Source organism: Nyctibius grandis, chromosome 18 (genome assembly GCF_013368605.1).
Source record: "Nyctibius grandis isolate bNycGra1 chromosome 18, bNycGra1.pri, whole genome shotgun sequence".
NCBI classification, from domain to species: domain Eukaryota; kingdom Metazoa; phylum Chordata; class Aves; order Nyctibiiformes; family Nyctibiidae; genus Nyctibius; species Nyctibius grandis.
The window spans coordinates 11,128,348-11,142,315 of NC_090675.1; the positions used below are offsets into that span (position 1 = coordinate 11,128,348).

The 13,968-nt window shown below is 56.5% G+C and overlaps 1 protein-coding gene across 3 annotated transcripts in view; it reads right to left on the reverse strand.

The window, feature by feature from the left end:
- MNT (MAX network transcriptional repressor) overlaps nucleotides 1-13,968 on the reverse strand; it is a 74,417-nt gene that overhangs the window by 24,711 nt on the left and 35,738 nt on the right. For 2 of the 3 annotated variants that reach the window (XM_068415932.1, XM_068415931.1), the window contains exon 3: nucleotides 11,511-11,632. In XM_068415932.1, coding sequence (XP_068272033.1) covers nucleotides 11,511-11,632 — 122 coding nt within the window. Of the gene's footprint in view, nucleotides 1-9,714; nucleotides 9,812-11,510; nucleotides 11,633-13,968 lie in introns of those variants that run through there. The other variant, XM_068415933.1, reaches the window with a different exon arrangement.

Sequence of the window (13,968 nt, forward strand, 5' to 3'; positions counted from 1 at the left end):
GTGAGCTCAAGATCTGACTGACTCCGACATGTGAAGTAGTTCAAACAGAAGCTCAGAGTCTGGTAATTATATTTGAGAAAATATAATTATCAGCACTTCCTTAAAGGAAAAAGTAAAGCAGGGCAGGGTGGCAAAAACCCCAGCAGGAATCCCCTGAACAACACAAATCTTAGCTACCGATTATTTCAGACTGGTTCAATTGAACAACATTAATAACTAGTACATAAAAGCCCTTTGTCTGCAATTCTTTTGCTCCACTTTGCTGCTTGGTTTGCAGCCAGAGCCACCGCGATGGCCCTGGCACAGGACACACGAGGAAATCCAGCCCCGGTGACCTGCTGACTAGTGGTGCGTGCTTGGCCCCGCGGCCAGCGCCGGGGCACAGGCAGCCGAGCTCCGGGAGCCCAGACCCGGCGCCAGCCCTGCCGGGAACGCACCGGACAAAGACCGCCCAGCTTCCCCCCAGTGCCGGAGAGGGGGCAGCAGCAAGGTCCGTTAATGGAAGCTCCTGGCACTGCTCGAGGCCCGCTGAGGACAGCAGGACCTGCCCATGCTGAACCCACTCCTTGCTGGCTCCTGGCAGTCACGTCGCGACAGCAGGAGGATCTAGAAGCGAGACCTGGAGCTGAGGTCTGTGCTGGCAATGCCTCCCGGGGCACGAGCAGGGGCCGGCAGTGACATTCCTACAACAAGTAATTCTCATTCATCGGGGAAGCCGAGAGAACAGGGAAGCGAGGTTACGAGCGTGCGCTACCGATCAGAAATATTTATGTAAATGTCTGGGCGAAGCAGGTGCAGCCCTCGGGCTGCTGACAAGCTGCCAACGAGGCCTTTGGTGTTGCAAATCTTGAGCTCCCGTGAGCTGAAGAGTTCATTCCAAGGATTATTTTTTAGCCAAAATCTGACAGCAGTGAGCCACTGTCCTCTGTGTCTGACTCGTCCCCAGGCAAGGAGCCACGTTATCGACCCCTCCTGCCACTGAGAGGACTGAGGGGTCTCTACGCCAGCTCCTCCTAACACACACCCCGCTTCAGGACGGAAACACTCCCACCGAGCTACGAAGATCTGTCTCCTGCTCACTTTGTCCTCACACCTTGCAAACAAGCTAAAGACACGCTTTAAAAAAGCCCCCTAGAGCTCTTTGTCTTTCCACATGAAATAAGCTCACCCCCTTTCCTTCACAGATACAAACCAGGCACGGTCAGCAGCTCAGACACAGGGCTCGCTCCTCCACACGCGCTGCCCTCGCACGTGAGCTGCTGCAGGCCCAGCGCGCAGAGAGCACGTGAGGCTCAGGGCACCTCCTGGGGCACACAGGGACAGCCGAACCCGCCAGCGCACACCAAAACCGTGCGTGATTTCCACTCGTTCCTGACACTCTCATCAAAGGGATGGAGGGAGCGAGCCGGCCCTGCGATCCCTCAGGGGTGGGAACCACAGCCGAGGGGACGAGGAACCCCGCGCTGCCCACACCCACCGCCTGCCCGAAGGCCCACGGCAGCGTCCCGGCCGAGCCCCCGCGGCGGTGCGGGGTGCCCCGCAAGGGAGGATGCCAGCAACGCCGGCAGCAGCGGGACGAACGGCAGATCTCGTCACAGGAGGACACAGAAACAGGGTCAGCGCTCCTGACCGCTGGACTGGTGCTATTTTAGGGCCCTGATGGCCCAGGAATACGCAGTGCCAGGCACTCTTAACTTCGTTACCTAATAATCTGCCGGGTTTAAATTTATCTCCTCCCTTCTGCCTGCCCTGGAAATGCCGCCCATCTGCAACGGCAAGCGCTGCCGGCAAAGGCAGCAGCCATGCAGGCAGGACCACACGTGGCCCCGGGGCCAGCAGCGTGGCCGGGCAGTGGCCAGGGTAGTCACTGAGCCTCCGCCCGAGTCGTGCTGCAAGAGACTGCATGAGCACGCCGTTAAGGAATTCCAGTGCCCTTTTTAATGCTCCTATTTTGTACTAGGGACACTATCAGAATTCATCAATGGCACGTGCCTTCCCACAATCAAGCACCTTACCTCTACGTACGCTTAAAGGTCCCTCTCCAGTACAGAGGGAGACCACCACTTAACTCCATGAACAGTTAGTTAGGCATCGGCAGCTCCATGGTGTAATTTTCTGAATAGTTTGACGTGTTCCTCTGAATCATTCGATGCTTCTGGGAGCTTATACTGCACTCCATGAACCATGACAGACCCGGAGCACAGTGCCCTGGATTTCACTCACACCAGTCCCACGGCAGCGTCACCACAGGAGTCACTCCTGGTTCATAGCAGGAAAGTCCTGGGGACGGAAAGAATCTCCCGGCCGCGCTCGGGGAGGGACTGCCACACGGAGAGGACGGGCAGGCTGGAGCCTGAAGCTTGGTTTCTGTTTCTGCAGGTCCCAGACTCCCAGGGGGAGAACCAGGAAAGGGAAGATAAGAACAGCGTCAGCAGTGCTGGAGACCAGCAGTGCTCAGCCTGGGCCAGGCTAACTCTGAGTCACGACTAAGGCTGCTGACACGCCAGCAAACAGCCGCTGGTGCTTCCCAGGGCCCAGAACAAGCTGGAGCGCTGAGACCCCTTTGAAATTGTGACCCCTTTCTCGGAGCCCCTCTGAATTTTGGCTGACTATGGCACAACACAAGCCCAACTCTTCTCTCCCATCTTTGCTAACACCACTTTGTCTGGGGGTCCATCCCTTCGCAGCGCTGCTTCTCTACCCGTAACGTGGCAGCCCTCACACACAGCACTTCTCCCCGAAACCCCCCGGGCTCCTGACCGATGTTTCTCAAAGCAAAACAACTTCTCAGATCTCTGTGGATAATTTACATTGTGCTTTAATTTGCTGTTCCAGTGCTTAACTGAAACCCTGAATCAGCTCCAGATAGTCATTTTAGCTGCGTTTTAGTTACAACTAACTCTTAGTGGACAGGAGAAAGAAAGACAAGGCCAGGGTTTAGCAGTACTACAAAGGCAAAGAAAACAGATCACGACTGCCAAAGAAATGAAACCATCACGGACAGCCCCATATAAACACAGACCACCCCAGTGCCTTCTAGTCGTGAAGGTGCCAAGCACGCCGTGTGCTGCTTCTGCTGCAGCACCGAGGCTCGGCGGGCTGGACTGGGGTAAAACTTTCTGCAGAATTCACGATAAAGTGCAGAAAAGCACCGGCTGTGACAGGCAGAGTGGGCACCGACAGCACACGACTGACTGCGGACCCTCGGGGTGCAGGCGGTCTGCAAACTTCTTTAAGTGAGACAACACACTGCTTGTATTTTACACGCGCTAGAAACTGAAGCAAAGACAGGTTAAATGACTTCATGTCACACACTGAGTCATGGCAAAACCGGATCTGTGGGTTAATTACAGCCTGTTAGGTAAGCGTATTTGCTTGACACCAGTTCATGTAATGTTCCTCGATCCCCGTGACGAGAACAAGAGCCCACTGCTGCACCTCCATCCCAGGGCTGGCCAGGGGTTGTTTTCACAGGCTGCTCACACTAGTCAGCTCTCTTTCAAGGAAATGCATGGAAATGTGCAGGTTACCCTTCAGAATCCTATCCCCATACCTGAAGAAAAGGAGGTAAGAATCCAAGGGTACCTGCCCATCAAAGCACGCTACACACGCACAGGAGCTGGAAGCTTCCCTCCATCACCTGAACTGGCTGCAGCAGGGCACTTATCCCGCCATCTCTGAACTCACACGGACGCTGCTCTCGGTCACAGAGCAAGGCTCTTCCCAGAGCTAATGTCTAACTCACAGAGTCAGCGTGCTGGTAGCCCGAGAGGACGAGCAGGTTCTGGGAGCAGGCCACATCCTCCTCCAGCACACATCACAGCATCACTGCGGCCCTGCCCACCTTCACAACGAAACCCCTGAACCTCCAGCATCCTCTGATGGTCCAGGCACGCACTAGACACGTGTTCCTCATCAAAGATACCTGGTACGGTGTTTGTTTGCTCAGCTTCCTGCAAATGGACAAGAGCTCAATTACATCACACCTAAAGCTACAGCACGTCCTCACTAGCAAGATCCTGCCATTGCAATTTTAATCAGGGAGAACAAAGCTAATCAAAACCAGAGTGACAGCCTTGTTTGAATGCTTCAAGCTGTCAGCTGCTAGCAGGAGATTTTCCAGAGGGAGATACCTGCTCTGCCTGACAGCACCCAGATCACCAACCCATCTACGTACCCCAAACACCTGAAAAGTAGCAAGTTAAAAACAAAAACCCTGTACACACACTGAATGTGACTACACTGTGGGGCTCGCCGCCACAGGATACCACTGAGAGCATCAGAGCTCTCTTCAATTAAAAAAATTAAAAAACCCTTTTGATGTTTATACAGCTTTGTCAGGTTTTGGGAAGTTCAGCACTTTATAGACAAAATTCAGCTGACGTGCCCCACAGTACAGAACGAGGCATCAGCAGGGTTAAGGAAAGCAGAGTGCCAACTTGCAGCCCTGCTGCTGGCCCAGGACACAGGGTTGCTTCGCAAAACAATGAGACAAAAAAGTTACTTCAGCGCCCCAGGAGGGATGAATTGTGCAGCCACTATCAGATTTGGAAGGGGTCCTCCTGCAGCCAGCCTGTGACGCCCTTACCCCCACCACCAGGCCTGGCTGCCTACACCAGGTTTGCCTCATCATAAAGGAAAAAAAAAGGGACAAAAAAGAACAGAAAAGGTGAGCACAACACCAGGCTAGCACTTGATAACAAGGTAGCTTAGGATTACGTGAGGCAATTACTTTCCAGAAGCCAGCCTGCTGTCAGTTTATTCTGTGGTTTCGGCAGGCTCACGCAGACGCCAGAAAGTCCAGCTCGTGTTCACGGCTAGCAGAGCTATTTCCACCTGCCGCGGTGGCCCTGGCATCCTCCGGGGCTGCAGCCCAGCTCTCGTGTACCTGGAAGCCTTTTAGAAGAGACAAACACCGCACTGTTTGTCAGGAGACACTTTAACTTCTCCTGAAAGAAATCCAGGCGGATGTGCTGCCGGCAGCACGCCAGCGACGACTGAGGCCATGGCCACATGCACGCAGAGACGTTCGGGACCTGCGGGCATCCTGAGCTGGCCACACACAAGCCAGCTCTGGCCTAAAAGCCCTGCGGGGTTCCTAGAGGTGTGTCCCATCATCATACTGATGGGACCTGTTGAGAGACACCAGAGGAGGACCACGCCGAGCACAGCACCAAGGCACTGCCACAACACAGATGCTGGGTGGGAGGTGGTCCTCTTCCTCACCCATCAGCACCAGGCGGGTGGCACTACAGCCAAAGGAGATCTTTCTGGTCACCACACATCTTGTTATCAATCCCATGCAATCCAGACGTGCGCCAAAATGGCAGTTAGATGAGATGGGAAAAGACCAGGACTACGCTGACTGTTCGGTCACCACCCTGGCTGGCAATGCTCAAAAAAAGGAAAAGCTGATGAAGATAATTGAGCAGCATCAAGCCAAGCAGAAAATGCAACCTGAGTGGGTCGTAAACAAATAGCTATGGGAAAAACCATAAGAAAACAAATATTAGTTACTTGAAATTACAAATACATCTGTTTTCTTAGATCATGAAACATTCTTGGATTAACCTAAATTCAAAGAAATCAGCCACCCTCTAATCCAAGTCAAATGTCTCTGGAGTTTGCAAATAACAGACAGAAAAAGGATGTCGGTTTGTGGGTTTGTGCATGTGTAAACATACGCATTTAGGTGCATGTGAGCCACTTGTTTACAGAAAAAAGGGTTATCAGCAGCGACGTTATGAAGCATGAAAGCGCAGATGTGGATGAGACAAGAGCGCTTCAAAATCCTGACTCCTAAAACCATCAAACGCTGCAGCGTGTGGCCCACACGGTGCACGTCCGGGGTGTGTCTGTTGTTGTTTGCATTCCCATGGTGTTAACGTTTTAAGAAGAAATGCCTAACGTCAACTATCCCCCTCGCCTCCCCCAAATCTGTTGGGCTTTCCCCCACAAATCACTGAGATCCAAATAACATCATTACTAGTATCATAATTTACAGAACATTTGTCATCAGGAAGGAGAACGGCTCTGCTGAGTGTATACACAGGAGTATGGGTGATGAGCCAAACCACTGAAGTTTCATTTTCGTTACCTCTCTCTGCAGATCTGCATAAACCCGTCACACGCACTGGGAAGAAACTACTTCTGACTCGCACGAGCCCAGCACGGAGCACGCAGCAAACCCAGGCGTACCCACAGGGTCCAGCTGGGATGTACAGCGAGGACACAAGCAAAGGGCCTCCAAAACCCACTGCTTTAAGCCAGTAAATAGCAGAGATGTTTATGTTGTGGAAGTGCCATCAAGAGTGAGGATTCTATAGATGCAAAAATCATTTAGACTCTGCTTTTTTATGCAATTTGAAATGATGTTCTCTGAACTATTAATACATATTAATACATATAATATGTAATATTCAACAGGCTTTAGGTAAGCACCTTGTAATCACAGTTTGAGCCACACCGCAGGCAGTGCCCGCTCACCTAGGGACACAAGCAGTGCCACCGCCGCGCACAGGCTGAGGCCAGGGCAGGCTCCACGCGAAAAGCCGCCCGGGTTTCCCCGCGGTGGGTGCTCTGCGGCACTCGTGTCAGGTTTGAAAGGCTAGGACAGCACGTGTGTGCTCACACAAACCAGCACCAATGACTGCAGCAGGACCTGGCTCCAAAGTCCAGTGCTGCTTGCTCTGCGGACCTGTGAAGCGTGGCATGCGCCATGCCAGGCAGCACGTGGGTGCCCAGGGACCCACCACCCTGCCCGCACCGCTGGCCTTCTCCTGGCGCTTCAGGGGCCTCCGGTGTCACAGGCACCACCGTGCGCCACGTGGAAGGTCGCTGCTGGGGCAGGTGCTGTTCTCACAGCTTTGCAGACACCACTCTGCTCCCTGAAGAACATAATTTCATTTCAGGTTAGTCCACAGAGCTCTCCCAGCAGCCGTACCCTGCACTACTCCCCAAAGCTTGAGATTATTCAAGCTGCACCCCTGTAACTATCAACCACAAACAGAAGTACAAAGCCATGACAAAAGCTGCTGGCCTGACCTCCCGGCGAGTCCAAGGAGAACGTGAAGACCCAACTGCCGTCTGCTTTCAGGGATTCCTTCTGCACCACCTCTCCTCAGACAGCTCTCCTCCCCAGCTACGAACCGCACACGGAGACAGCCCTCCGCCGCCCCTGTCCAGCCGGGAAGCAGCCCCAGTGCTCCGCACGCAGGACGAGCGGCTGTGCCTCGCACACTGCGCGCTCATGGGCAAGTGCTGCAGCGCTCCCCATCTCCAGAATCCCCGCGAAGGCGACCGGCCGTACCGTAACTCTCTTCCCTCCCAAAGCCATTCTACTCTCCTTTCTCCAAAACCCTTCTGGTTTTCCCTTCTATCAGTTCTCTTCCTCATAAAGACAGGATGATGAACGTCTGGCTGAACTGAAGACTTTTTCCTCCTTTATTCCCAGGTTTGAAAAAGCAACAGCTTAAGTATTTTTGGTATTTCACCATCTAGTTGGTGGGAAAGCCTGGGCACCAGCTGGGCAGACCCACGAGGAATGACTGCAGACCACGCTCACCACCACGCAGGTTCCCACCCTGCTCTCCCGCCCGGGGCTGAGCACTCTGCAGCACCTCTGTTGGCTTTTGACCCAGCAGCCTTAAATCAGTTTTATTTTAGGTTTTCTAATGCTGCTCCCAAATTGTATTGATTTTAAGGCCAGACCGGACCCCCAGAGTTACGCAGTGTAGCTGTGGGTGTAATACAGACCGTCAAGCTTCTCTGAACACACATGTGAAGGGGAAGGAGAGAAAGGCGGCGAGGGAAGGAAGCCAATCTAGAGTGCTGTTGCCCAAACAGGCTTTCCCAGCTATTTCTCTGCTTGTGCTCTCCCCTGACATCTTCCTGTTACCAAAGCTCAAGCGACGGGCTCCTCCCTCTCATGCCACACATCTTCCTGCTGCTCACGACTTCCCTGAAGTAGCCACGTTTGCACTGACGCTGCCGCTCTGCCAGCCAGTTCAGCCCTGACATGTCTGTTGCAGCAGAAACGTAACCGTGTGTATCTCAGCAGAGCACAAAGCACCCGGCCACAGCCGAGGGAGCGCTGCGCCGGGTGCTGTGCAACTCACCCGGCCAGGTCCTACCTGGAGTGGGCTTTGGTGTAACACAGCATCTCCACGCATCCTTGTGTGCTGCTCCTTGTGCCCGGAAAGCCTGCCCGAGGCCCTTTTGTTTTGGTGCACTGCCTTGCCCGTGCCCCACTCGGAAATCATTTCTGTCTTCAGAGGTTACCCAACCTGACGCAGCTGGGTCACCTCTGCCCCTCCTGCCTCGCACGCGACGCTTCTGCCCACGTATCCCAGACCCTCACTTGTTGCATCCGTTTACAAAACACTCATAACGTGGGGTACCTGGATACTACTTAAAATCCTCCCCAGCAGCAGAAGATATGATATAATAAACATTCCTGCTTAATACCCGCTCTCCGGTGTTTAACCCGTGCTATACGCAGCGCACGTTCACCCTCTGCGAGCCACAGAGCTGCGAACGTTAACGGCCCCCGAGCACGTCTGATGAGAAAGGCGGTGAAACCGTCACCGGCTCACAGCAGGCGCGGGGAGCCGTCACCCACCCTGCCCGGGGCTGCGGGGACAGCTCCCGCCTCGGCTGGGGCCACGCCAGGGACAGAGCGCTGCTCCGGTCCCTAAACGCGCGGGTCTGTCTCGATTCGGGACGCTGCTGCCCCTGCCCGTCCCGAGCTGTCTCGCTCCGTAACACCCACAATCTCCTGCATGACTCATCACCGAGACAATGGCTCCGCCGCCACAGCCCGGCGGTGACACGCACGGCGCTGCTCCTCCCGCTCCGCCGCAGGTACACGCTCGTGTCACCGAGCTAATGCCGCATCACGGCCCCGCCGCCCCCCGCAGCGCGGGGAGGGACACAACTACACCGAGGGGGTCGTTCCTCAAAAGCCACTGGCGGGCGGCGGTACCGCCGGGGCACGGCGCTGCTGTACGACGGCCGGCCCCGGAGGGGCGGGAGCCCCGGGCAGGGCGGCGGGCCCCGGGCAGGGCGGCGGGCCCCGCAGCGACAGCGCACAGGGGGGCGGCGGGGGCCGCGCTGCGGCCCGGCGGAAGGGGGCACCGCCGCGGAGCTTCCCCGGCCCCCCCGGGATCCCGCAGCCCCGCGGGGCGATGGGGGCCGGGGCTCCCCCGGGCAGGCGGCGGCGGGGCGGGGCGGGGCTCCCCGCCGGGCGGGCACGGCTCCCCGCGCGCACGTGGTGGCGGGGCGGCGCCTGGCGCGTCACGCGGCGCGGCCCCGCCCCCGCCCCGCCCGCGGCGCGGGGACACGCAGCGCGCGGCGGCGGCGCGCCCGCGGGATGGGCGGGGGCGGCCGGCGCCCCCCGGCGCGGCCCGGGGACCGGGGCCTTGGGGGCCGCCCCGCCCGCAGGGAGCCCCCGCCAAGGCGGCGCCGCGCAGCGCTTCCCCCCCCCCCGCCTACACCCCCGCGCCCTGTCACTTCCCCGCGCGGCGGCACCGCCCGCCCCAGGCTTCCCCCGCCGCCGCCCCCGGCCGGGCCCCGCCGGCAGCGCCGCGCACCGGCAGCGCCGCTCCCCCCCGCGCGGTGCCGGCCCGGCGCCGCCCCCGCCCCGGTCCCCGCGCCGCCCCGGCCGGCCGCGGGCTGTCAGGCGGCGGCCCCGGCGCGGCGCGGCCGGCCCCTTACCACGTGCGGTCTGCTGCTGCTGCGCCTGCCACTCCAGGAACCGCGCCGCCTCCAGCAGCGTCTCGATGCTCATGGCGCGGGCCCCGGCCGCCGCCGCCGCCGCCTCCCCGGTCGCGCGGGCCCGGCCGCAGGCGCCGCGCCGCCCCGCGGCTCGCCCCGACGGCAGCAGCGCTGGCGACAAGATGGCGGGCGGCAACAGAAACACAACAGGCGGGCGCTGGCGCGGCCCCGCTACTACGCGGCGGGCGGCGGCAAGACGCGACGCGGAGTGCCAGGCGCCGCCCGGACGGGACGGGGCGGGACGGGAAGGGGCGGCTGGCCCGGCCCGCCGCCACGCGGGGGCGGCCCGACAGCCCCGCCGGGCGCGGGGGGCGGCCGCGGCCGGGGGCTCGCCCCGGGGCGGGTTCCGGGCGCGGGAGGGCGGCGGGCGCGGCGGGGGCCGGGCCGGGCCGGCGGCGCAGCGCTCCGGCCGCCGGGTTTTGCGGGCGCCGCTCCCCCCCGCAGTGCGCTCGCGGCCCATGACAATATGTCACCGCGGCGCGGGCCAATGGGCGCGCAGGACAACACGGCGTGGAGCACCTCCACATGGGCGCCCCGCGCCGCCGCCGCGCGCCTTAAAGGGGCCGCGCCGCGCCGCGCCCCGCCCGCCGGCCGCACCCGGCTCCCGCGCAGCCGCCCCGGGGCGCGGCCGGGGGCAGCGGTTCACCGAGTCAGTCCGCGCCGGGCGCGCTGCTGCCGGAGCGGGGCCGGGAGCCCGCACAGCCCGGCCCAGGCACCGCCGCCGCCGCCCCGCAGCGCGCTGCTTCGGCCGCGCCGGGGAGCGGAGTCCCGCGGAGCCGCCGCCAACCCGCGCCGCCATCCCCCGCCGCGGGGCCGAGGCGGTGTCCGCGCCGTGTGCCCTCCCGCCGGCGGGGGGGTGCCCCCGGTACCCTGAAGTCAATAACATACAATAAATGTTTCCAAAGGCGCAGCCCTTGCGGGCCCGGCCGGCCCGTGCGGAGCCCGCGCTCCGCCTGGAACACCGCAGCCGCCGCAAAGGACGAGCCGAGCCCCTTCCCTTGAGCAAACGCCAAGAACAGGGGAGCCTTTGGGGAAGCACCTACAGAAAGTCATCAGTGTAGCCCTGCTCTTTTGGAAATACCTCCCAGTGGAGCTGAAGTGCTGCCCACGGTGAATGTCAGCTAACGTTTCCCTTGGCAAGGCCCTTTTTTCAGGAGCTGGCAAAACTAAATTAAACTTTAATTTATCCAGACTGAAATTTTCCATGCTAAGTATCTGCCTCTGATTGACTTAGCTTTTTTGGTCTGGGAAAAAGATGCTGAATAAAGGGGAAAAAAAACTGATTAGAAAAAGCAATTCTTCTCATGGAAGGAATGGGATTGAAAAAAAAAGGTTTTCATGTGAGAATTTTCACTGTACTTAAAAAAATTAAGGAATTTACCGACCAAAAACGACACTGAGGAATAACCACCAAAGGTGGCAAAACCAAGCTCTCGTGAGCTGGGCCGTACTGGTTTGTGGAGCTCGGGGCTGGCTCCTGAAGGTGCACCCGTTCCCCACCGCCCGCACCAGCCGGTCAGGACGTTGTCTCGTCCTCCTCGCTCAGCGTGTGGCTGATGCCTCACTTGCTGCAGGCTCATCAGATCTTTCTCTGCAGATGGAAGCAGTCAGTTCCTCCTGGGCTTTGCCATGAACTCATCTGAATACCTCACAACACTAATGAGCATATCATCATCCCTCACGAGTGGAAGATGTAGATCACGACTGTCTGTGAAAGTCTGGCTGAAGGAACTCACCGGGTGCCATCAGGCAGTTGGAGCTAACGGAGGGACGTGCTTCATTTGTCAAGGAACTTCTCAGCTGCTCTTCAGTCGTCCGTCCTCTTCTGCAGCCCTCCTCAGCCCACTCCTCACAACTTCTGCAATAAAGGCAGGAGAGTTTTAACCACAGGAATGCCCTTCATCACCCAGCCCTGATTCTTTAGAGCAGATGTCCAGGCTGTGCACTGCACCCAGCAGGAGGCCTGTGTAACAATAGTGTGATTGCTAATATAAGTTAAGTCAAACAACGCATGTATCCTTAAGGAGCTCAGTAGAAGCTACTCCAGGGCAAACTTAATCTGACATTTCCTAAGTCCTTCCCGTTGTAACCTGGACATATTTAGATAAATTTTGCATGTGTTGTGTATGTTTGTGTATGTTACACCCAAAACTCAGGTTTGATGACAGCTGAGGAGCCAAGGCTCGGATGGCACCTTGCACACCAAAGCTGCAGAACACCAGCAGGGCTTTGGGCAGGACGCCTGCAACTCCTGCTGCTTTTGCTGTGCAGGATACAGGGTATCAGGCTTCGGATGTCAGACTGGTCACCGTGGCACTTAAAAAGCTGGGCCTTCAGACAGCGGGGTAACAACAACACAAAGGTGACGTAGCCTGTCTGAGAGCAACAAGGGGTGAAATCTGCAGCTGGGACAAACATTGGTCACAGTCTAAGCTGACGGTGTGGGCTGCAGTCTTGTAGACCAGGTCTATGTGTGTCAGTGCAGTGAACCACAGGTTCTGTCTCCAACCACCTCTCTCTTGTCTTTCATACTGTGCGTGATCCTACAAAGCACGCAGGGTTACACAGTGTCCTTCTAGATGGCCTTAGTTTCAAGAAGGAATTGCTATTCTGTGACCAAACTTGCTTTACAAACAATACCTTGAACCACAGAACCTGTGCCCTTGCAGAGAGCCACAGGACCTGCCTGCGGCTTTACCCTGCAGCTCAGGGACCTGCTGGCTCTGCGCTCCCGCCAGTGCTACAAACGGTCAGGTTTTAGCAGGTGAGATAAAAGCACAAGACAACAAAAATGAACCATTAGAGGAACTTACTGACAATACAGCAGCCAGTGGTCTAAAGGAGTACACTAGCTGGAGCACAGCTTTTAAAAGAAACATTTTCAGATACGTTTGAATAGTTTAGTCCTGTGCTGGCTTAACCACTTCAGTAAGAGGCAAAACTTCCCTTCTGCCTGCCTGCTAACATCTCTTGCAACACTTTAATCTCCAAGGAGAGTTGGTTGTTCTGAAACCTTGAGTTCTGTGGGCTCTCAACTGCTGAACTAGCTCCTGACTTTGGCATCTGAAAGTATAAATCAGTGCCATTAAACATTCATATCGGAGCGATGTTTCCTGATTAAATTCATTTATTGCCAGTTTTTGGACCCAACCGATGCAGCAGCTTGGGAACACATCCAAAATCCATCAGCTGTGTACTCATCTACCTCTGGAGGATTACACTAAGAAAGGTTTTCGCTGAATCATTTGACACTGTTACTAGGGACAGCAATAAACCAGAACACTTAACTTACTTGGATTGTCTTTGGAACACTTTGGGAGAGTTTTTAAAACTTTGTGTATGTGCTAAAAGCACAAAGAGGTCCAATCTCTACCCCGTTACGCCCCACGGTTGAGAAGAGCAGACGCTGGGCTATCTGTACGTCCCAGCCCAACACAAACAGAGTTTGGGGGCTGAGGACACCCACAAACAGAGCAGCTTGGTCTGAAGTCGGAGCCGTCCTTCCCCTCGGGCCGCCCGGCCTCCGGGACTCTGCCCTGGGTTACGCTGCCCTTCCTTATCTGGGCTGCTCCCGGCAACAGACCCTGGGCAGGAATCGCTCGCAGGGCTCCCGCGGCTCCGCTGCGCAGCCGGAGGCACACGCGGGTATAGGTTCAGAGGTGTGGCCTTTTACCTGTCTCAAGGGAATGCTGAGGGCATTTGAACTTCTTATTTTTTTATTATTTCCTGTTTAGCCAGTCCTTTAGATAATATCGGATGATATTCAGATGTACAGATATTGATCTCTGCTATATTCTGGCTGTACTGAATTTAAAATCAATGGAGCTGAGCGTGAATGAAACTGCTCCCACACACAATGAGCAATGAATTCGGATAATATCTTAAACAAGAAGCTGGGTTGTGAAAAAAACGTTTAAGCATTTTGAATAGCACAACAAATACTAAATCGTACTGTACTCAGTAAAATGCATTTCTTTATTTTCAGGGTTATTGATGGCATTATATAAAGGTTGAATGGGTTTAGATTTATTTAGATATAATTACGATCATGATATTCGTATATTGATAGTGCGGGGAAAACAAGCAATGGTTATAGGTCCCATTATCTTTCCTTATATCTGCCCTTCCCAAAAAAAAGAGAGAAAAAAGAAAAAGACAAGACTTCAAAGGAGATGAAAAATTGAAATTCTGAGG